The 24,463-nt window shown below is 45.4% G+C and overlaps 1 protein-coding gene across 3 annotated transcripts; it reads right to left on the bottom strand.

Annotated features, from left to right (window-relative positions):
* Positions 1–1,331: 1,331 nt before the first annotated feature.
* PCMTD2 (protein-L-isoaspartate (D-aspartate) O-methyltransferase domain containing 2) lies at positions 1,332–23,176 on the bottom strand. Of its 3 annotated transcripts, none has more exons than XM_010365271.2 (6): positions 23,047–23,176; positions 18,637–18,967; positions 14,064–14,166; positions 13,121–13,292; positions 10,538–10,661; positions 1,332–4,373 (listed from the first exon to the last, which is right to left on the bottom strand). In XM_010365271.2, the coding sequence occupies exons 2-6, from the start codon at positions 18,941–18,943 to the stop codon at positions 3,994–3,996; spliced, it is 1,086 nt and encodes a 361-aa protein (XP_010363573.1). In that variant the 5' UTR covers positions 18,944–18,967; positions 23,047–23,176; the 3' UTR covers positions 1,332–3,993. The 3 variants fall into 3 exon arrangements, with proteins under 3 accessions (XP_010363573.1, XP_030770780.1, XP_030770781.1); XM_030914920.1 differs by having other exon boundaries at positions 18,637–22,377; positions 23,047–23,160; XM_030914921.1 differs by having other exon boundaries at positions 22,987–23,114.
* Positions 23,177–24,463: the final 1,287 nt, after the last annotated feature.

Below are 24,463 nucleotides of genomic sequence, written 5' to 3' on the forward strand. Positions count from 1 at the left end.
TGCAAGGAGCTCGAATGGCAGGAGAGCATCCTGATGCCCAGCAGCAGCAGGGAACCAGAAGGAAGGGGTTTCTGCGGACGGATCAAGGAGGCTCACTGATTCCAAGAGACCATTACCCTTCACATGTCCAGGCTCCTGGCTTGAAGACCAGCTCTCCTTATCCCACAATGAGGTTGGCCAATGACTGTCCCTACGCCAGCCTGGTTTGTAATTACAGACAGGCAAACGTGAGTCTCCAACAGTTCAGTTAAAAAAGAAAAAAAAAAAAAGACACAGCAAGTCACCTGTAGGGGAGTAAGTCCCCACATTCCTTCCTTTCTGGCCATTTCCTTCTCTGTTCAAGGAAGGGCCAGAATCCACATTCCCACCTCTGATGAAGCAAAATTTTAAAAAAATTCTAATTAGGATCCTAAAAAAGTCTAAGATACTGCATCCACTGAAAGTAACAGTATATGCAGGTGTGATGGCTAATACTGAGTGTCAACTGGATTGGCTTGAAGGATGCAAAGTATCATTCCTGGGTGTGTCTGTGAGGGTGTTGCCAAAGGAGACTGACAAGTCAGTGGACTGGGAGAGGTAGACCTACCCTCAATCTGGGTGAGTACCATCTAATGAGCTGCCAGCTCGGCTACGATAAAAGCAGGCAGAGGAACACGGAAGGACTAGACTGGCTGAGTCTTCTGGCCTCCATCTTTCTCCCATGCTTTGCTTCCTGACCTCGGACTCCAAGTTCTTCAGCTTTTGGACTCTTGGATTTACACCAGTGGTTTGAAAGGGGCTCTCTGGCCTTCAGTCACAAACGGAAGGCGGCACTGTCGACTTCCCTACTTTTCAGGTTTTGGGACCCAGACTGGCTTCCTTGCTCCTCAGGTTGCAGATGTCCTATTGTGGGACTTCACCTTGCCATCCTGTGAGTCAATACTCCTTAATAAACTCCCTTTCATATATATATATCTATCCTATTAGTCCTGTCCCTCTGAAGAACCCTGACGAATACAGCAGGAAGGAAAATTCAGAGATCAGTCAAGACAGCATGAAATTATCTTAAAATATATAACTGCCAAAATAAAAAATTGGAAGGCAGAATGTAAAAAATTTCCCAACAGGAACATACAATAAAAAAGAAAATATAAGCTCTTTGGGAGACTGGTCCCAGAATTTCAAGATCTAAACAACATTTGTGCTCTGAACAGATAACTGAAAACAAACAAACAAAAAAAAATGTCTGCCCCTTAAAAAGGTGAATGTGGGAAAATTACGCCAAAAACATTAACGGCAATCTTCAAGGCCCTATTCTCTTATGTACTTGGAGCTAGCCACTCCTCCATTTCTCCATTCCAATTTCACATTTATTAATGAAAAATAATGCCTTCTCTACATCTACTGTGAATTTCACAGAATCAAGCAGTAATACAAATATTTGCTGAAAGTAAACATGTTAATAATGAAAAAAGGTTCTTAAGATTTTGAAAAGAACATATTCAAGAACTCGAATCCCACACAGGATGCAGAAGCAATGCTAAGGATAAAATATCCTGACTACCTTTATTGACATGATTTGTGTTTACCAGCTCATTAAAATCTACGTTGCAAATTCCTTGGATTTTTCCCAAGTTCCAGACTGGTAAAAAGTATTTTTACATACACATTTGATTCTTTCATTACAAACTTCATATCTATAAACTTGAAATTTGTTTTGCACAGGTCTATGGCTATACTACTTTTCAAGACAGAAGTCACATATTAAAATACAAACTACTCAAAAGTAAATGGTTGTCAAGAACGTGGTTTACGAGATAGATCTTACAGACAACACAGACTATATTATGATTTATCTGTTTGAAAACAGAAAGTAGTGTATTATATTATATTGAATTCTGGTATAAGGTGCGCAGGAAACCTTACTTACAATCCTTTATTTTCAAAAGGTAAACACCAAACTATTTCTCACATATATTACAACCATATTTTTTTAAACCAAATTCTGGTTTAAAAATCACACACTGACAACACAGAAATACGAAATGCTAGGAAAAGTCTAGCATATGAGGGAAAAACATGTCTTATGCATTGTAATACAATTTTTTTTTTTACAATCTAGCATAAAGGCATACGCGGTTTTTTAAGAAATGCAGTCCATATACAATTATAGAAAAAAAACTAGTCAAGCCACCTAATATAACCAATTTCACAGATACCACTCATTTAATATTATGTCCAAAAATTTCCAAGTAAGTGTCTACATGTTAGAATAATGCCCACAAGGATCTCCAAACTACAAAATATTAGCAAGTAAATGTAAATCACACGTTTGTCTTTGAAAGAATGAAGCTTGACTATGAGTTAAAAGGCAGTAACTATGAACTAACTTTCTTTAAAATGACTTAAACTGGCCAATCTAGTGCAATACACGTTTCCCAGCTATACATGCAAACTGGATTGTGTGGTAAAAATGACTCAGTTACTTAAAAAAGCAGAAAAGATCCAAAATAATCAGAGCTCAGCTAACGTGGCGAAACCACAGAGACACTGAAGCTCAGCAACTCCCAAGAAGCTGAGGATTAAGATTAACAATAAACTCTGGATACCGAATCCTACATCGACACCCTGAATTTATGTTTATTGTTAATAATTTATATTATTCTTTTCTTTGGGTAAAAAAAAAATGTTTTAAAAAGAACCAATGTTTTGGAATAAGCAATGTAACTCTGATCATTCTGCTATGTGACTACCAAAAACGCTGCTGTTCTTTTAGCCCTACCACTTGGTAAGATAGAAAGCTCTCCACACACAAGGCTCAGAGAAGGCTGATACCACAAGTCAGTGTGAGTTACACTGTTCTCATCAATGGAGCTACTAAAATACATACATTTGCTCTTACAAAAAAATTACAAAACTAACAAATCTCTTTTTCTCCAGAATTATAAAAGATAGAATCTATGAATCAGTACTCTAATGTGATCGCAGAAAAATAGCAAACTGAAGTCAAAAAGCACAGGCTGTTCATCAGAGTCCCCAGTCTAATTCCTTTCTACCTCGAGTCCCAGTCTATTTAACACTTTCTACCTGCTCTGAGGATGGAGGGTGTCAACACCTTGGAAAACCATGATGAGCTTTAAACCTGGGTGAAGAACCATCCCTAGGGGTTACGGCACATGTGCCTTCGCTTACTGCTCACACACAGGAAAAAACTCGCTTCCTTTTCCAGGATATTCTTTTAAGGATTACGTGGCAGTAATTCTTTTAAAGGTATCAAAAGATGTCATTTAAAAAAAAAAAAAAAAAAAAAAAAAAAAAAAACCTCTTTGGAATTCTCCCGGAATTCAAGAAAGATTATCTGGCAGTTCATTCCTCCACCCCATCAAAATTTTTCCTTTGAAAAATTACAACTGACAACTCACATAAGATTTAATTAACTTACTTAAAATAAGGGAGGGCTTCTCAATAATGTTTCCCCACTAGAAACTAAAATTCAGTGATACTCAGTGCCAGTAACTAAGTGGCACATATCATAAAAATTCAAACTTGGATGCAGGTGCGTCACACCCAGAAAAGATTTCATACATTTATAAGCTTGTGCTTTCACACTTTATAAGCAACACAGGTTAGTTTCCACTTCGGTTTTCATTTTTAGGGAGTAACGTGCATGTTGTATGAGGGACGGTCGTCAAACAGTCTCTCTTACACACACTTTAGTGTTTCATCAGAGCCGAAAAAGCAACAGCCTTCTCTTTTTCTCTATGAAGAGTCTCTCCACTTTGGGAAAACAATCTTCTATGCAATGAAGGTCTTGTGGAATTACGCACAGAAATCATACAACTAAATACAATTTTAGAGGCCAGTCAGGAACCAGAAGAAGAAACCCATGATGTGGACGAGCCCAGCAGTTCCCTCCCCCGCAACATCTGCCTCCAGGTTCAACAGCACATAGGCAGCACAAACTTCACACTCAGCAATCTGCTCTTCCTCATTTCCCCCTTTCAAACAGGGGACTTATTTTTCTCTGTAATAAAGCAAGTAGTATTTCAGGGGATCTGGCAGAGGGAGGCTCAGGACCTTCTGGCGTAGGAAGTTCACTGGGGGGTCTGGCTTTGTTTCAGGCGGGGTCTTCTCTTCTTCTTCTCTCCGTTCCTCTTCCAAGTCTTCACAGCTGTTGTCATCTGAGGGGTTGGAAATCCGACTGGCAAAGACTTCTTTGTCCAAAAAGACAATCGTTTCCATTCGACGGCGGCGAACTCTCCTTCGTTTAAACCTGGGGGTGTTCTTTAGTCCGTTTCCGTTTTTGCTCACAGTTTCCTGATGAATAACCTTTTTAATGGTGCCCCGGATGGCAATGCGAGCCAAGTCCTGGAGGCTGCGAACTGCCACGGGTGCTGCGGCACAAAAGAATGAGACACAGTCAAACTCATCTGAGCGACACGACCACAATGCCTACACATCTAAGACCCGTAACTTCATTTGAATTAACGGCAAATCTATGAATATGTTGAAGGAATATGAGAGCAGGCCAAGCAAAGGTCAATTAGTGCTCTGATTACAATCATATGGTACTTTTCAGAAGACATTTTCAAATGCATCCATTCTTAACTGTGAAAGGGAAAGGAAGCAATATTGCTTGGCTATATTAATCAGTGGTGGAATCAACACCTGGGTTACAGTTTGTTTTCCTGACAGCCTAGTTTCATTATTCTATTACCTGCACGTTCATGTGTATATTAATACCCACCTACTAGTAAGAGAGTGAATATGTCTACAACGTTCTTTTTTTTGAGACAGAGTCTTACTCTGTCACCCAGGCTGGGGTGCAAGGGTGTGATCTCCACTTGCTGCAACCTCCGTCTCCTGGGTTCAAGTGATCCTCCCGCCTCAACCTCCCCAGTAGCTGGGACTACAGGCACGTGCCACCACGCCCAGCTAATTTTTGTATTTCTAGTAGAGGTGAGGTTTCACCATGTTGGTCAGGCTGGTCTCGAACTCCTGACATCAAGTGATCCACCCACCTCAGCCTCCCAAAGTGCTGGGATTACAGGCGTGAGCCACCGTGCCCAGCCTAATATTCTTTTATCTATTAGTATTTTCATAGTTATTCACACATTGAATATTTGTTCCATTTTTACTAAAGTACAGAAATGCAAATCCAAACATTTTTCAGAAAAAGCAAAAACTCCACACCAAGGAGAAAGAACAAATATTTCTCAAAGGGAAAATTACATTAAACTTATAGTTTAGTATTAATTATATATCATTAATAAAAGTAAATCAGCATCACTTTTCCCCTCCAGTACTCAACTTCTCCAAAGAACAACAGTTTGCACTACAGGGAGAGCTCTTGTGTTGTACACATTTATCACCAAAATCAGAAAGGCCTGCAGAGAATCTCAGCCATCTCCACTGTTCTTCGGAAACCCTCAAACAGGCATGTGTCCCAGGCCCAAGGCAGTAAGTAGCACCTTCTCCCTTCAACCTTTCCTGCTTTTCTGACTCCACCGACAAGAGGTCCCTTCTCCTTTCTCCAGGACAGGCTCTGGCACTTCCTTTGTCTTCAATCCTGTCTCCTCACCGAACACCACGATCATGCCTCTTGCCCCATCTGCGACCCAGCTCCCTCCTCAAGTACAGCCATCCTTCCTTCATCATCTCACATCTAGAAATATGACTCCAGAGCACTGGGATCTAGCTGTTGCCCCAAGAGGCTGAAACAACTCCTTCCGAGGCCCTCAGGGTTCCAGCCTTCAGCTCTGGCCTCTCCAGATCTCCAAGGTGTCGGCTTGGGATAAGGAATGTGGCTCACTGCTACCCTGGCCCAAGGCACAGCTGCTCCCTCTGACCTCCACAGCTCTTTTCTCTTGCAGGCTCTTCCTCTTCCATGCAGCCCAGTGATGCTCCCTAAGGTTCCAATTTCCACCATTTCCCCCTCTCGGTATGACTGCTAGTCCTTGGTTTTACATCCATTCTGTGGCTTTACATAACAGAGGCCAGCCAATAGCTCCCAAGGTTCTAATCCAGTCCTGACCAGGATCCTGAGCCTCCCATAGACCCAGGTCTACAACAAACAATGAACACCTCACATGTCCTTCCTCAGAAGGACTGTATCATTGTATGTATCATTCAATCTTCTCTACCGTAGAAGCCAGTCTCTTAGTTTTCATCTTTATATCTCGCCTGGAAAATTTCAACAGCTTTCCACTGGTTCCTGCTTCCAATGTGACCTGTATCCATTCAATCTGAAAGCTAAACCATCCACCCCACACCACACATATCTACACTCACACGTACTCACGTGACCCCACACCGCACATATCTACACTCACACGTACTCACGTGACCCCACACCGCACATATCCACACTCACACGTACTCACGTGACCCCACACCGCACATATCTACACTCACACGTACTCACGTGACCCCACACCGCACATATCCACACTCACACGTACTCACGTGACCCCACACCGCACATATCCACACTCACACGTACTCACGTGACCCCACACCGCACATATCCACACTCACACGTACTCACGTGACCCCACACCGCACATATCCACACTCACACGTACTCACGTGACCCCACACCGCACATATCCACACTCACACGTACTCACGTGACCCCACACCGCACATATCCACACTCACACGTACTCACGTGACCCCACACCGCACATATCCACACTCACACGTACTCACGTGACCCCACACCGCACATATCCACACTCACACGTACTCACGTGACCCCACACCGCACATATCCACACTCACACGTACTCACGTGACCCCACACCGCACATATCCACACTCACACGTACTCACGTGACCCCACACCGCACATATCCACACTCACACGTACTCACGTGACCCCACACCGCACCTATCCACACTCACACGTACTCACGTGACCCCACACCGCACATATCCACACTCACACGTACTCACGTGACCCCACACCGCACATATCCACACTCACACGTACTCACGTGACCCCACACCGCACATATCCACACTCACACGTACTCACGTGACCCCACACCGCACATATCCACACTCACACTACTCACGTGACCCCACACCGCACATATCCACACTCACACGTACTCACGTGACCCCACACCGCACATATCCACACTCACACGTACTCACGTGACCCCACACCGCACATATCCACACTCACACGTACTCACGTGACCCACACCGCACCTATCCACACTCACACGTACTCACGTGAACCCACACCGCACATATCTACACTCACACGTACTCACGTGACCCCACACCGCACATATCTACACTCACACGTACTCACGTGACCCCACACCGCACATATCTACACTCACACGTACTTCACGTGACCCCACACCGCACATATCTACACTCACACGTACTCACGTGACCCCACACCGCACCTATCTACACTCACACGTACTCACGTGACCCCACACCGCACCTATCTACACTCACACGTACTCACGTGACCCCACACCGCACCTATCTACACTCACACGTACTCACGTGACCCCACACCGCACATATCCACACTCACACGTACTCACGTGACCCCACACCGCACATATCCACACTCACACGTACTCACGTGACCCCACACCGCACATATCCACACTCACACGTACTCACGTGACCCCACACCGCACATATCCACACTCACACGTACTCACGTGACCCCACACCGCACATATCCACACTCACACGTACTCACGTGACCCCACACCGCACATATCCACACTCACACGTACTCACGTGACCCCACACCGCACCTATCCACACTCACACGTACTCACGTGACCCCACACCGCACATATCTACACTCACACGTACTCACGTGACCCCACACCGCACATATCTACACTCACACGTACTCACGTGACCCCACACCGCACATATCTACACTCACACGTACTCACGTGACCCCACACCGCACATATCTACACTCACACGTACTCACGTGACCCCACACCGCACATATCCACACTCACACGTACTCACGTGACCCCACACCGCACATATCCACACTCACACGTACTCACGTGACCCCACACCGCACATATCTACACTCACACGTACTCACGTGACCCCACACCGCACATGCCCGCACTCACATGACCCCCCACCGTGCACGCCCGAACGTGACCCCACACCGCACATGCCCGCACTCACATGACCCCCCACCGTGCACGCCCGAACTCACCCCACACCGCACACACCCGCACTCACACGACCCCACACCGTGCATGCACATTACCCCACACCGCACACACCCGCACTCACGACCCCACACCGTGCACTCACACGACCCCACATCACACGTGCCCGCACTCACACGACCCCACACCATGCATGCCCGCACTTACATGACCCCACATCACGCGTACCCACACTCACACCCCACACCGTGCACGCCCGCACTCATGACCCCACACAGCACATGCCTGCACCCATGACTCCACACCATGCACGCCCACACTCACGACCCCACACCATGCATGCCCACACTCACATGACCCCACATCACGTGTGCCCACACTCACATGACCCAACACCGTGCATGCCCACTCACACCCCACACCGTGCACACTTCAAGTCACGACCCCACACCGTGCACGCCCACACTCACACAACCCCGCACCGCGCATGCCTGCACCCATGACCCCAGACCATGCACGCCCACACTCACGACCCCACACCGTGCACTCTCGCACTCATCACCCCACACCACGCGTGCCCACACTCACACGACCCCACACCACGCACACCCACACACACGCGACCGCACACTGCAAATGTCCGCACTCATGACCCCTCATTGTGCACGTCCACACTCTCATGACCCCACATCACGCACGTCTACACTCACTCTGACCCCGTATCATGCAGGTCTAAACTTACACACCCCACACCACGCATCTACACTCACATGATCCAGTATCACATGTCTATACTCACACAGTTTTCTATTCCACTGTCTTCACGAACGTGACTTTACTAGTCTAGGAAACTCTGGCCCAGGAAAAGAAAAGTTGCAAATAACCCAATGGGTCACTTCAGAAACTCTAAAAGCATCACATTAATATTGATTATCTAACACTCTCTTCAAAACCATCTCCGCAAAACAAGCATTCAAACTGCCCACCACATTGTCATGATTCTTAATCAGGCCAGATGAAGCCCTCACAGGGAAAGACTCATTTTCAACCAGACCCTCAAAAAGTCTCAAATACCCCAAAGATGCCCTTGCCCTTCCCAAACTCTGTTAAGGCTCTGGAAGCTGGTGACCTCCCAGCCAAGAGCAGCAGTTACTTAAAAACATTATTCTGGTGAGATTTTCAGAGCATGCATTTGACAGATTCACCCTCCACCTGACCACCAGGCTTATCCAGGATCTTTTACTTGAAGCATCTGATAGCTCTCCCCAGCCAACATGATAAACCCAATTCTAACCTACATACCAGTAGTTTCTCCCACCAGTCCTAACTCTGACTATACAGGGAACATGCATTTTGATTTCTGCCCTACCATTGCTGCCACTTTTCTCCACTTTCTCCTCTCTTTAGGGAATTGCTTTTTGCCCTTGAAGGCCGAGCACAAACATCATCCTCTGCCAAACCTTCCCTAATTACTCCAACCGTTTTGCACGTCCTATTGTTGCTCATTATCAAATTTCAAGAACCGTGTCTGTTTCTTAGAACCTGTACTTAGTAGAGACCAAAGCAAAGTGTAATCATGTAATAGATGATTCCTAATAAACCAAAAAACCTTTCTGGAAGAGATCTGCCAAATGTACTGTCTCTGAGTGGTGGGACTATGTAAAACTTTTCCCTTCCTATTATTTGCATTTCCCTTCCTAAAATTTGCATTTTCCAAATTTTCTAAATGATCAGAGAGCATCCTGATAGTTTTATTTTAAATAAAATCAATTGGAACTCTCATTTCTGTGTGAGTTGTTTAAATTTTAAAACATCAGGAGGTTTTGCTGTCGTGCTGGCCCTGGCATCAGTTCCTTGCTCAGTTTGCATCCTGAAATAGTGGAACACAAAGGCTCGGCTGTGTAAGGTTCCACGGAAAGTCTCCTATCCACCCCAGCAGATTAGCTGGAATGTGTTCTCCACCCTTGTCTACCCATGAGGCAGCAGGCGCTTGGTGCCCTGGGGAACAGATGCCCCAGGACTCTGTAGGAGCCCCCTCTCGATGGCTCTCTCTGTAAGACCTCTCCCAGCGGAAGTGGCAAAGAGGCTCAGTCTCCCATGTGGCAAAATGAGCTCCCTTTTATGTGTGTCCTCAGCTTTCAATGGCGTGACCAGCAACAGCTCTTTGTAGATTTAAACGACGGCTAAAATAACCTGAAATAGGCTAAAAATAGATTATAATTTTTTTAATGCCTGAAATTGCTTGTAGAATTTTAGTTTCAGCATGGGAGTGGTGCTTTTTGATATCAAAAGGTTCTTTGTAAGCTTTGCTGCCTTTTAAAATCTAACGAGACGAAAAAGATCTAAAAGATAAAATAAGTAAGGACTGGTATACTTACGTAACTGGACAAGTCTTGATTTTCCTGACTCTGAATGGCAGGGCTGGATCAGAGGAGCAAAAGAAACAGCAAGAATCTTTTTGGTTTCCCAAGCTGAAGGACCCGTGCGCGTTATCTTAGTCAACTATCCCAGAGACAAAATGAGAATATTCAAAAGATTTGGCTACTGAATAGCTCATATTTAATCATTCCTATACATACTAAAAAAATACATAGATACGCTTACAATAAAATGAAATATCTTGACATATGGACCCCTAATGTGATGTGCCATGAAGTACATCTATCTTATGAATATTCCTGCAAAAATGCTTAACCTGAATATATTCAGGCCCTAGGCCTAACTTCTGTTTACAGAAATTATAATATTATAGAGAAACTAGTTATAGGATAGCAAGAGAAAACAATCACATAGAGAAAGTGAGGATTCTTGTAAGACAATGCTCTAGCACTCTCCAAAAAAGTCAACATTGAGGGTGAAAAGGGGGTCTGTTCTAAAGTATAAAGTAATTAAAGATATGTTAATAACCAACTGAATCCTGACCTGTTGTTACTGGGGGCGGGGGGCGGGGGGCGGCAGGCCTAACTCCTGATAGGCACTGTAGTCACAGATACTGTTATAGAATCCCTGTTACTTTTTAAAATGTAAACTTGTCATCTTGAATGCCTAGGCAATTATCCTCATGCTTTGGAGACAAACACTGAAGTGTTTAAGTGAGCCTTGCCCTGATATCACCCCCACGAAAGCACCGGAATCTGGTGGCTTAACATACTCCAGTGTAGGTCATCAAAGCATTTCTTTTGAATTCAAGTATTAGCAGCACCAGAGAACACAATGAGACAGGACCCTCTGTGTGCTCTGTGTAGCTGGGTCAGTCTCCAAGTGGCCTACACAGGTCACAAAACTATTTTTGGTCAGTTCTTTCATGCTATGATTACCTGCTGGCCTTTTCTAAAAATATCTAAGTCAGTCAATCCTCTAAAAACTAAGATTCTATGTCACAAATCTCATAACTTAAAGGATTAAGTAGCCATGTACTAAGCAAATATCAACAAACATTCTTGTATAGCAGCAAAACATATGTTTAAACATTTTTAAAAGAATGTCGTTATAATGAACAACAAGTATTTCCATATAATCAATAAATGATGTATAAAACCTTAAATAAAACTATAAACCCCATTTCATATTCTACATAAGCAGATGAGACGCTGTAAAGATGTCCACAATCCTCAAACTAATCGAGATGACACAATTCCAATAAAAATCCAATGCATTTTTGTATAGCAACAAAGACCTGTAATTTCACTTGTATAAGCAAAGACATTTAAAACAATATTCTGCCAGGTGTGATGGCTCATGCCAACAACTCTGGAGGCTGAAGTGAGGCAACTGCTTGAGGCCAGGATTTTTTGATCAGCCTGGGCAACACAGTGAGAGCCCGTCACTAAAAAAATAAAATTAGGCTGGGTGCAGTGGCTCATACCCGTAATCCCAGCACTTTGGGAGGCTGACACGGGCGGATCACGAGGTCAGGCGCTCCAAGACCAGCCTGACCAACATGGTGAAACCCCGTCTCTACTAAAAATACAAAAATTAGCTGGGTGTGGCGGCGCGCACCTGTAATCCCAGCTACTCAGGAGGCTGAGGCAGGAGAATCGCTGGAACCCGGGAAGCGGAGGTTGCACTGAGCCGAGATTGCGCCACTGCACTCCAGCCTGGGCAACAGAGTGAGACTCCGTCTGTAATTAAATAAATTAATTAATTTAATTAAATAAATTTAGCTGGGCATGGCAGCACATGCCTACAGTGCCAGCTACTTGGATGCTGAGGCAGAAGGTCACTTGAGCCCAGGAGTCTGAAGTTATAGTCAGCTATTATCAAGCCACTGTACTCCAGCCTGAATGACAGAGCAAGGTCTCATCTCCAAATTTTTGTTGAAACAATTAAAACCTCCTAATTTTTACTTTTAGTGTTTCCCTAGTTCTTTCTGACTGGGAGACATTCTTCTTGGTGACCAATTCACGTCTGAATAATCTGTTCATTTATTACGAACTGCTTTTCAGTGAAATACAGCAGCACAGACAAACATGCATGACCAAATAGCAAACTTGGACAAGACTCTCACCAAGCAAGGAGTCCTGTAAAGTGCATAACATCGAGGCATTTAACAATTAGGCTAATGATGAGAATGGAATTACTCTAATAATGTGATATATAATTCTAATAACAGAATAATTATAATAGATTAACAATTAGAATTAAAACTCAGAACAGCAGGGGGGAAGGAGAAGGGGAAGGAAGAGGGAGGTGAGGAGGAAGGGATAGAAGAAGGAAAAGGAAAGAGAGAAGGAAGGTGGAGAAAAAGGGTTTCATGTGTAGGCTCTGAAGTACCCACCTGAGTCAGGTTCTGGCCCCACCTAGGGTATGTGCATGACCTGGCATCTCCCTCACCTGTCCCTGCCTCTGTTTCCTCATTTATGAAATGCAGGAAATTGTTAAAAGAGTAAGTATACATAAACTGCCCAGAACAGACCTTGGTAAACAGTGTGCAAAAATGTCAGTTATGAAGGGAATCTGACCTTCTCTTCCAGTGGCATGACAAGGATCCCTCCCACTTTGAGAAGATTCTTCATGTATTCTTCATGTTCTTTCTGCACACCAGCCCCACAGTATACACGATCATACTGAGAACAATCCGGAGAAATCTCCAGGCAATTCCCAGTAACAAAGCAAGGTTCACAGAAGTCAAACCTGGAAGTAAAAAATGCTTCTTGCAACTAAAGGTATCACATTGCAACAAGTCTATACAGTAAACCTATGCTAACCATAGGTTAAAATCCCACAGCAATGTAACACAGTTTACAGAGCAAGGAGCTGGAAGAAAAGAATTACAAATGTCCAAGAATTACTTCCAAAAAGAATTACACTATATAACGAGAACTCTAGAAATGTCAAACAGTATGAAAGTGAGTATCAAAAGTATTATCCATATTTAACACAATCTCCAATCACTGTTGTCTCTGTCATCTTCCTATCATCTTATGTGAGATCTATTAACACAATGAGTGAGATGTGGGGGTGGTGAAACTGCACTTGGTGTTTCTAAAAATTTTAATCCCTAAAATAAGAACTTTAACGTCTTATTTTAAAATGGCAAAAGCTACTCATATATACTGTTTAAAGAAAAGTGCAACAATTTCATTTTAGGAAAAATTAGGTGGTAAAAAGTCGTCTTAAATAGGAAACATGAATACTGAGCAAATGAACATTTTCTGTTTTCTTCTATTCTTATATTGGTCAGAAATTACCTTATGTAGGTGTAACAGTTTGAAATACCCTAAAACCCTCAAAAACACAGAATATTTTTTAAAACTTAGAACAGGCACATAGGATCATCCCACCACAGTTTAATTACGTTTGCTACCACTTGAACACTAATAAGCTGATTTCTTTCTATCTGAGCAAAACTTTGTAAAATTATAATTCACATTATCTGCGCCAATGGATAGTACTTCATCTTACTTGTCAAAACTATCACTTGTTCTGATGAAGAAGTCCAGTTTCTGCTTTGCATATTCTATCACATCAGAGTGAAGTTCCACCCCATGGTTCACACCAAAAGGACCTAAAAGGTTTAAGAAGAAGAAAACATGTAGAACCAGAGCAAGAGCTCCTGCTCATTTGTTTACTTCTACCAACTGTGACGCATCTGATTTAGCATCTGCAACTGCAGACATTCACCAAGTTTTGAAGTCTCATCACATGACCACGGCTCACCACATCATAAATACTTGGGGCCTGGGCTTCTCTGCTCTCAAACTTTTAAAGAATCATTTGAAAATGGAAACAAACCAAGTGTTCAAGTCTTACTAATGAACTAAAGAAGAAACATGTATCTGCAAGTGCAACTGACACAGGCCTCACCTGTTTGTCCACAGGTAACATTTAAGACGATTCTGTTTTCCCTGAAAAGTTTCCCAAAACACTCAGATGTGTGCATTATAATATTCACAAAACAGGGTTCAATCATCATCATTAAGATAAAACTATGCTTCCAAGTCACAATGAAACATTGTTTATATCAAAGGATATTTATCAGTAATTTGAAATAAAACTGAGAAATGTTACAAGCCCACTTAGTGATGAAAGTGCTCCCTCCGTATAAAACTGCCCCTACATTAACTGGGAACACAGTATTGACACTCAACTTAGATGAGTCTCTCTGTTGTGGGAATCCACTTACACGAAGGTAAAAATCAGGCAAAATTCGTCTGTACTGACAAAGGCAAAACCGTCATCACCTTTCTGGAAGGTGCAACACTGGGGACCTTTCTAGAAGGAGGAGGGGGCATGGGAGCCTTCTGGAGTGCTGATTCCACTCTGTATCTTGCTCCGGTTGGAGTTTATATGGAGGTGGATGCACATGTAAAAGTCCACCAGAATTCACACTTCACACTTGTTCATTTACTATGGGTAAGTTACACAACAACTTTTTAAGTCTACATGTAAAAATCAATAGGGCACATAGGACTTTACTTAGTAGACGGATCTACCACAGGGATCATGCAGCACTGGACCCTACGATCTCACAGAAATGCTGAGAAACGAGCAACCTTCTGTGCATCCCACACCTGTGCACCATGCGGGCCCTCCTAGTACAAGAGTCACCAGCCCAGGCCAAGGCTTCCCTGGCCCCCATTTGGACAACTGTACCTGCTGCTCTTCTCTCTCAACAGATTTCGCACACAGAGCTGCTGCTAAAACATTACCTCATCAAAATACACCCTACCTGAGCGTTCAACTTTTCACTATTTACAACATGAAATCCTGAATTACTCCGAACGTTAAGACCTTCTGACAACTCCCCGACTTCAATTCCCGACTCTGCCACTGTGCCAGAGACCAAAAATAGCTGCTTGATTTTTCCTACTCATCTTATTTTCACTGACCCCTCACCTTCACTATCAAGCACTTAATAAGAATAAGCAGTTAATTCTAATAACAGATATGAGATATGTGTCCTATTCCCAAGAAGCTTAACACCAAACAGTAGTAACACAAATATCTCAACCCACCTGCTTAATAAAAAGATGACTAGCAGGGGAAGGAGGACACAGGGTGGCTGGGGGGTGTCAGAACACAGCACCTGGAACACAGCACTGGAATATGGCACTGAAGCCAGACCTGCAAGGCCTCCCCTGGCAGAGCCACTCCCAGGCATGCCCTGCTTCCTAATCACACAGCATTTTTTCAGGTAGGTGACTTATGAGTCACCATCTCTTAGTAGCTACTGTATTCTCCCCTGGTTGATGACAAACGAAGGCAAGGACAGCCCTGAGCAAAGGGGAGAGGAGCCCACAGAGCAAGCACAGGAACATGGCTGACCCAGGATGCAGCTCAGACCACGTGAAAGGCAATGAAGAGTCACAGTAAGGGATCCGTCAGATGAGAGACCCACATTCACAAGCACTGGGAAGCCAACGAGCTTCCACTCTGCAGGGCTTTGCACAAAGTGCTGTTACAGTTGAATAAGCTGCAGCATCTGGAGACGCAGCCAAGACATGCATCCATGACAGCAAACCCTGAAGTCACTTCCTCCAACTGCAACAAAGCAGCATGTCACATCCATCACAGCAGAAAACAGGCCTTCCTTCCTTCAGACCTCTCTTCTCCCAAAATCCAATGAAATTCCCAGTAAACGGGATTCAGAAAAGAGAAGCAACAATATCAAGTTGGAAGGCCTTTTCTTATAACTTCTAGGGGATGTCAAGTGCGGCAAGGCCATTTCAGGCTTACTTTCCTTCTTTCTTTTTGAGATGGAGTCTCGCTCTTTTACCCAGGCTGGGGTGCAGTGGCGCGATCTCTGTAACCTCACTGTAACCTCCGCCTCCCAGGTTCAAGTGATTCTCCAGCCTCAGCCTCCTGAGTAGCTGGGATTATAGGTGCGCACCACCACACCCGGCTAATTTTTTATACTTTTGGTAGAGATAGGGTTTCACCTTGTTGGCCAGGTTGGTCTCAAACTCCAGACCTCAAGCGATCTGCCTGCCTCAGCCTCCCAAAGTGCTGATATTACAGGCAGGAGCCACCACGCCTGGCCACTTCAGGCTTACTTTAAGTCATCTTTTCCTAAGCATTTTGGCTCTTTTCAACAGCATTTCTAATCTAGTCAGCTAGATCACCTATTTCTCCCCAAGGTTCTACCTTAGCTATAGCTCCAATTTTTCAGCTACATTGGAGGAAATCACAATTCCCAAATTCAAAAATGATAAATAACCTAGCCACCATGTTCTCTTCTCAAAGCACAAGGATCACAACAGTTTCAATCGAAGAGAAGTTAAAGTCAAAAAGCATTATAAAAATCTACACATTTTTACACCTGAAGGTAGCAATCTATAGCCTAAAGTCAAAATAATCGGTCTCAAAACTTCACCAAATTCCAATTTATACAGTCTTAGAGAAAAAAAACAAAATTCTCATTCCATATCCACAAAACTCAATTAGAGACAAGGTCCCGCTCTGTCACCCAGGCTGGAGTGCAGTGGCGCAATCATAGCTCACTGCAGTCTTAAACTCCTGGGTTCAAGCGATCCTCCAGCCTTGGCCTCCCAAAGGGCTGGGATTACAGGCATGCACCACCAAGTCAAGCCACATTCTTGATGTTTCTTTCACAACCATATACAGTCTATCCGTAAATCCTGTCAGTTCTAACAGGATTTAGAAAAAATACAGACTCCAGCTTCTCTGCACTGGTTTCATCCAGTGTCTTAGCCAGCATGCCTCAGCAGCCTGGCCCCTGCTTCCTGTTTAGAGCAAGGTTTTACAGTACAGATCAGCTCCTACCACTCCTCTGGCAAAACCTTTCCACCTTACTGAGTTAAAAAGAGATGCCTTCCCCGCCCCCCATAGCATTTTGCACCAAGTGATGTTTTTCCTTAGTTATCTGTTATTATTAAAAACAGCCATATTCCCATATGCAGTCTCACAACTCATTTGTTTGGGAAAATACACTAAATAGCTTCAAATAAGATAACCTGTGAAATCCCTTCCATCCCTGAAACTAATTTTAAAATCTATAGATATTACTCTTAATATTAAAACAAAAAAGCAGGCCAGGTATGGTGGCTCATGCCTGTAACCCCAGCACTTTGGGAGGCTGAGGAAGGTGGAGAGCTGGCGCCCAGGAGTTTGAGACTAGCCTGGGAAACACGGCGAGATCCCGTCTCTAAAAAAAATTCAAGAATTAGCCAGGCATGGTGGTGCACGCCAAGACCCCACCTCCACAAAAAAGTTTTTAAAATTAGCCAGGTGTGGTGGTGCACGCCAAGACCCCACCTCCACAAAAAAGTTTTTAAAATTAGCCAGGTGTGGTGGTGCACGCCAAGACCCCACCTCCACAAAAAAGTTTTTAAAATTAGCCAGGTGTGGTGGTGCACGCCAAGACCCCACCTCCACAAAAAAGTTTTTAAAATTGGCCAGGTGTGGTGGTGCACGCCAAGACCCCACCTCCACAAAAAAGTTTTTAAAATTGGCCAGGTGTGGTGGTGCACGCCTGTGGCCCCAGGTACTCAGGAGGACTGCTAGAGCCCAGGAGGTCAAGGCTGCAGTGGGCCATGTTTGTGTCACGGCACTCCAGCCTAGGCGATGGAGCACGATTCTGTCAAAAAAAAAAAAAAACTGCTTAGAAGTACTCCGAAAGGACTTTAAAGTTAATTCCCATCGATTTAGAGAAGGAGTGCCAAGGAAGACTGAGTGATAAAATTAAATCAAGAAATCACAGTGGGGTCAAGAGTTACACAACTATCTTTGTCCTCCACTGTCCAGAGGGCAGGTGCACAGTACAGGCTTTGGCAGTACAGGCAGAGGGGACAGAGAACAGGAGAGGTCCCCCTGGAGAACCTGGGGCCATGAGATGCATGCAGGCCTTCCTCCCTCATCTCTCCATCCACCACCCAGTGATGTGTCAACATCAGATAACTACTGGGAAGGCTGGGGTCTCGACCCAGGCGGGCCATTAGCAGACTACATTTTCTGTCAAAGGAGACGCCTCCTTCCCTGAGACAGATGAGTTTTCAGACTCTCCTTCCACACTTACCGAGAATGAGGCCCACCATGGAGCTCAGGTACCCAGTGCCACTGCCCAGGTTCAGAAATGAGAGTCCAGGCTGCAGATCTAAGGCTTCCATCACCTCTGAATAGATGCATGGGGCTGAGAGGTGAATGTTTCCATGCTTCCATGCCAAGTCTTTATAAGCATTTTCTTTAAATTCTTCAAGATAATAGTCTGCACGATCGATAGCTCGGAAAGCCTGCTCTACCAGCTCAGTCCGGATATACTGTGCTTCCTTCAAATTATCTATCAGCTCATCATTGTCTTCACCAGCACTCACAGCACCGCCCATGTTCAAGATTACACTTAGGCAATACTATAATTAAAAATTTTTAAAAAGAGTGATTTATGTTAAAGGTAAGAGCAAAACAATGAAAGTTCTAAACAGATACCACTTTCAAATTCTGAATTCTGAAAATAATAGACTATCTTTTGTCAACACCCACCTCATCCCCCGCCCCACCCAGAGATGCTAGATTTGGAAGGAAAAAAAAATCCCAGTTCAATTGGAAAATCAGGTAAACAACAACACTAACAATTATTTGATATTTATTTGAAATTCAAATTTAGGCCGGGTGCGGTGGCTCATGACTGTAATCCCAGCACTTTGGGAGGCTGAGGTGGGCGGATCACCTGAGGTCAGGAGTTCGAGACCAGCCTGGCCAACATGGTAAAACCCCGTCTCTACTAAAAATACAAAAATTAGCCAGGCGTGCTGGTGGATGCCTGTAATCCCAGCTACTCACAAGGCTGAGAGAGAAGAATCGCTTGAACCCGGGAGGCAGAGGCTGCAGTGAGCACAGCTCGTACCACTGCACTCCAGCTTGGGCAACAGAGAAAGACTCTCTCTGTCTCAAAAAAAAAGAAAAGAAAAAAGAAAAAAAATTTAGGTGGTGTCCTATATTCCATCTGGGAATTCTACATCCCCACCATAACACAAAAATACCCACCCAAGTCAAGCAATCCATTTGACCTGTTGATCTGGATATTTTGATGTTCAAATTTTAGACAAAAAAAGCAAGAAAACACTCTTCCCAAATTGAACACATTGTGACAAATACCTTCTTCTAACAAATGCAAAATCAGCTTCCTGGCTAAAGTTTAAGTGTAGGAGGGGCTGCTACCAGAACTTCCTACAGCCTCTTCTTAATTGCATGATATGCAGCTTTCCCAACTCTTTAAAAAGAACAACTACTTGTCTTACCTTCTCCCAAGCTGCCTTCAAGAAGAAAAAGCACAGAATGTGTCACCTCTGAGCCTAACTATTAAAATACAGTGTAGCTTCATCTAATTCACAAGAAAACACTTTCATATGGAGAAGTCTTACTCTTCTTAAAACTACAAAAATATCCTTTCCAATTTTATACTTACCCCATGTAACTTTTTCAAAGTAACTGCTTTAACTTCACATAAAATGGTAATGCTTTACAAAACACCAGATACAAATTGTTGGGGGAAAAGACCACCAGACCTCATGAAGACATTTTCTGAAATGAACACAATCTTTTTAACAACCTGTTATAATTATGATGAAGTTTATACTTGCTTTCCTCCTCACATTCCTCTGGATTTCTAACAGCAGAATGAGGATCGTAAAGAAATACTGCAGGGTGGCGAGGGGCCAGGGGCAGATTTCATACACACCCACGTACACAACAGGTGACAGTGGTGGGAGAGGTTTTCCCAGGAATGAAAATAATCACGTAGTTCCTTACAAGTGAACAGAAAGTGTGAAGGCTATGGCTTAACACAAATTCTCTTCTATTTTTATGGTGGAATACTCAGACTTCATACTCAAGATTTTAGAGCTGAATATTAGGTTTTGCAAATCAATAGGATGGTCCAGTCATTAAATTTTCACACCCTTTTTGAATTTTTTGAATTGTTTCAGAGCCCTTGTTAGATTATGGTCCACAGCCAGTTGATTTAGACTTAGATGGAATTAGGTCCTAATGAGGTCAAGTTTAATCCTGGATAAGCCACTTAGCTCTGAGGCTGCACCCCCAGCCTGGCACAGACATCTTAAAATTTAGGTCAGTGGTTAAAAGCGGAATCATGTGTTTGGATGCTTAAGGTTCTATTTAGGAAAGGAGCTGGAAATCACATACCCTCCTCAGTCAAAGCCACCTCCTCACCCAGAAGCCTGTAAATAATGTTCTGACATTCTGTCTCGATGCCACATCTTTAGAAGGCAACCTCAAACTGTATGTTGGATAGGTTTCCTTTTCCATTAAGTAACTATCACTTATTTTGAACTCTGTCTTAACTGGAAAGTTCGGACAGCTTTTTAGTAAAAACAAGCACCTTTTTCCAGGTACCACCTGTCAGTCATGGCCTCATTTACACTTCACAACATTAAGAAGCAAATTGGAGCTGGCCAGTTAATTTGTTCATGATCACGTCAGCCAGTTTGTGAGAAGGGGGCTGGATTCAAACCCAGGACTGTATGGCATAAGGCCTGTGTTTTTAATACCACACCAATGCAGCTTTTAAAAAGACTCAAGACAGCAACGTTCTTTACCACACAACACACCGGTAATCTTTTGACTATGGGGCAACCCTTTCTATATCTATTGCCATTGGTAGGATCCATGTGAATAGCTGTGGAGTCTGACATTTATTACCATTTTTGTCTGTTAATCTAACACTCCCTTACGCTGGAAACCATCGCTCTTTACAACAGACTGTGGATGTGATCAGTCATGATGTCACCAAAAACACCAACAACTAAGCTCTTTGCCAAACCAAATCCTATCATTTTCACCTAGATTCTACAATCTAGTCAAATCCAATTATTCAAAGTAAAAGTGTAGAATCATTTTTAGAATGCTGCACTCGATGATACTGTGCACATTATCTGCTGTAATTAATCCTTACTATACTTCACTACTCTGTAGTAACCAGCAACAGTCCATGACAACCCGGCTGCTCCTTACAATGCCAACTGCCAGGGCACATGAGGGACACTTGCTGGGTGGTGACAGGCATGGGAAGGTCTCAGAACTGACACCTGAGGAGGCTGTGATTGTGGCTGTGTCAACACAAGCATGAAGCTATGGTAATGGCGTTTTGGGAGGCTACATACAGAAGACCACACTCCAACCTGGATGTCACTTCTTAAGGGTAATATGGACAAAGTAATTCATTGTGGAAGGTGAGTGGGAAAAAGGACCCAAAGCCACATCTCCTTTGGGCAGAATGATCAAACAAACAGATTTCTCACCTTGAAAACCAGAACTCCTACAAGGAATGCAAAGGGACTTTTTTCAAATACAGATGGTCTCTGACTTAGGATGGTTCGACTTCAGGTTTAACGACGTGTTTAATGGGACGCGACCCCATCACAAGTCGAGGAGCATCTGTACCTGAAAGGCTGTCACATGCACACTATTAATGGGCCTAAGAAAAGCCAGACCAGTGGTACATGCTGGAGACAATGCCTACTAAATACACAGAGAAGCTTTCTAACAAATGAAGTTGCCATGAATGAAAGGAGCTCTTGACAACCCCAGCCAAGTTCCACTGGAGGTACGAGCTGGGGTGGGACAGGGAGAAAGGCCCTGGACCCATCACCTCTGAGGTCTCCTCTCATCACCTGCGTGTAGGGCTCCATTTCCCCCAAGCATCGGCCACAACAATTTCTGAGTTGCTTATAGGCACCTCAACGTCACTCATTCTTGAATGACATTCTATCAAATGCCCAGATCGGAGCTGTTCAGCCATTCCCTGGAGAAGAAAAACGAAAACTATTCTAGGCACACGAGTAAAGGGGGTGGGTAAAGAGGGCGTGGATATTTAGGTGACTTATTTGAGGTGCAACGCTGGAGCAAACATTCATTCGGGAGACATAACCCTCTCACAAAAACAAAAGGCACGAAGCTCAGACAAGTTCTCCTTCCTCCAACAAAGATCTCTTTCGATGCGTGAATGGAAGTCCCAGAGCTCTGCTCCAATTCTTACTACCTCCAAGGCACGGGGCGGGGGGGACAACTTTTTTTTTTAAATTGTCATCTTCTGAAAGGGTCCAAGGTAGACTTTGTTCTAAACCTTAGCTCATGGCTTGCCTTGGAATTGCAAACGTTGCCCACTTGGGAAACAAGGACAAGCTGCAGGTCTGGACTAAACAGACCCAAGAGTGTGAGTGAGCAACGGGCACCGGGAGAGACCGAAGGGAAACCGCGAGCGCTCGGAGAGAGAAAGGCGGGGCGCCCTGGGGGCCGCTGGGGGGAAGCGAGGGTGCCCGAGGTGGGGAGGAGCGAGGCCCCCAGAGGAGCGCTCCGGGCGCAGGGGTGCCGGGGGTGGGGGACGAGGAGGGAAGGGGCCGAGGGGACACACCGCCCGCTCGCCGCAGGCCGGGCCGAGGTGGGGGGACGGCGGCGGCGGCGGCGGCTCTACCTCCAGGCTCGGCCGGCCGACGGGTTCGGACCGCCTGGGCTGCGACCTGCAGCTCCTCGGGAGCGTCCCTCGTGCGCCCGCTGCCCGGCAGCGCCGCTCCAGCCTCGGCCGCCGCGAACATCCGCCGCCTCCGCCTCTGCGCCTGCGCACAACGGCCTGACTGCGCCTGCGCACAACGGCCTGACTGCGCCTGCGCACAACGGCCTGACTGCGCCTGCGCACAACGGCCTGACTGCGCCTGCGCCGCGGCCTGGCACGGAAAGGGGTGATGGCGGCGCGGGGAGGGCCCCGCTCGCCTGGGCTGCCCGCGTCCGCCCGCCCGGCTGAGAGCTCGCTGGGCCCTAGGCCGGGTCCGAGTCTCCTGGGCGCGCCGTCCGCGCAGTGCGCAGCCAGGACGGACCCCGCACAGGCTGCCTGAGAAGCCCTCCCTGAGGGTCACCTGAGACGCCGTTGCTGACCCACGGCTGGGGGCGCTCCGCCTCTCCAGGGTGCCCTGCGGCGGCTGACTCGGGGCCGGCGCTGCCCTCGCGCGGCCTCCCAGGACCAAGCACAGCCGCCCTGGGGCCCCCGCCCTGCCACCCGGACGGCCTCGCGGCCCTGGGGCCCTCCTACCCAGCCGGCTTTGTGAAATCAGCTATGAAAGGAAAATAGCCTGGGCCCCCAAGATCACTAAGGAAAACTCCAGCAGGAAACAGCTTAGGGCAAACTGCTTCCCATTCCATTCAAAGTCACTCCTCTGCTCACTGAGATCGATATGTATCCGACTTGCCTCCTTTGGAAAGGCAAATCAGAAACTCTAAAGAACGTAACGGTTTGTGCCTCACCTATCCGTGACCTGGACGCTCCCTCCCCGCTTGGAGTCTTCCTGCCTTTGCTTCAAGTTGTCCCACCTTTCCAGACCGAAGCAATGTACTTCTTACATGTATTGATTGATGTATCATGTCTCCCTAAATGTATAAAACCAAGCTCTGCCCCGACCACGTTGGGCACAGGTCGCCAGGACTTCCTGAGGCTGTGTCGCGGGCGCGTCCTCAACCTTGGCAAAATAAACTTTCTAAATTAACTGAGACCTGTCTCACATTTTCTGGGTTCACACAGCCTATTGCCCAAACTTCGCGTGAGGCTTTGCAGATGGGCTTTAGCTGCAGAACCTTTTCTTCAAGTACAGCCATGCAAACCACCCCATTATGTGCAGCAAGTGCCAGCGTCGCTGCTGCGGACGAGTGGGCCTGGGTCTCCCGTCCTCGCCTCCCTCCTGCCCCGCATTCCTCCTTAGACCCTGGAGCTCCACTTGGGAGCAGAGTTTGAAAACCAAAGGCCGGTGCCTTCAACACATTATGTGGTCCCAGGGAGACCTCACTTCTCTTGTTGATCCGTGGTCCTGGATCCACGGACCTGAGATGGCCCACCACCTCAT

Source organism: Rhinopithecus roxellana, chromosome 13 (genome assembly GCF_007565055.1).
Source record: "Rhinopithecus roxellana isolate Shanxi Qingling chromosome 13, ASM756505v1, whole genome shotgun sequence".
In the NCBI taxonomy this organism is placed as follows: Eukaryota; Metazoa; Chordata; class Mammalia; order Primates; family Cercopithecidae; genus Rhinopithecus; species Rhinopithecus roxellana.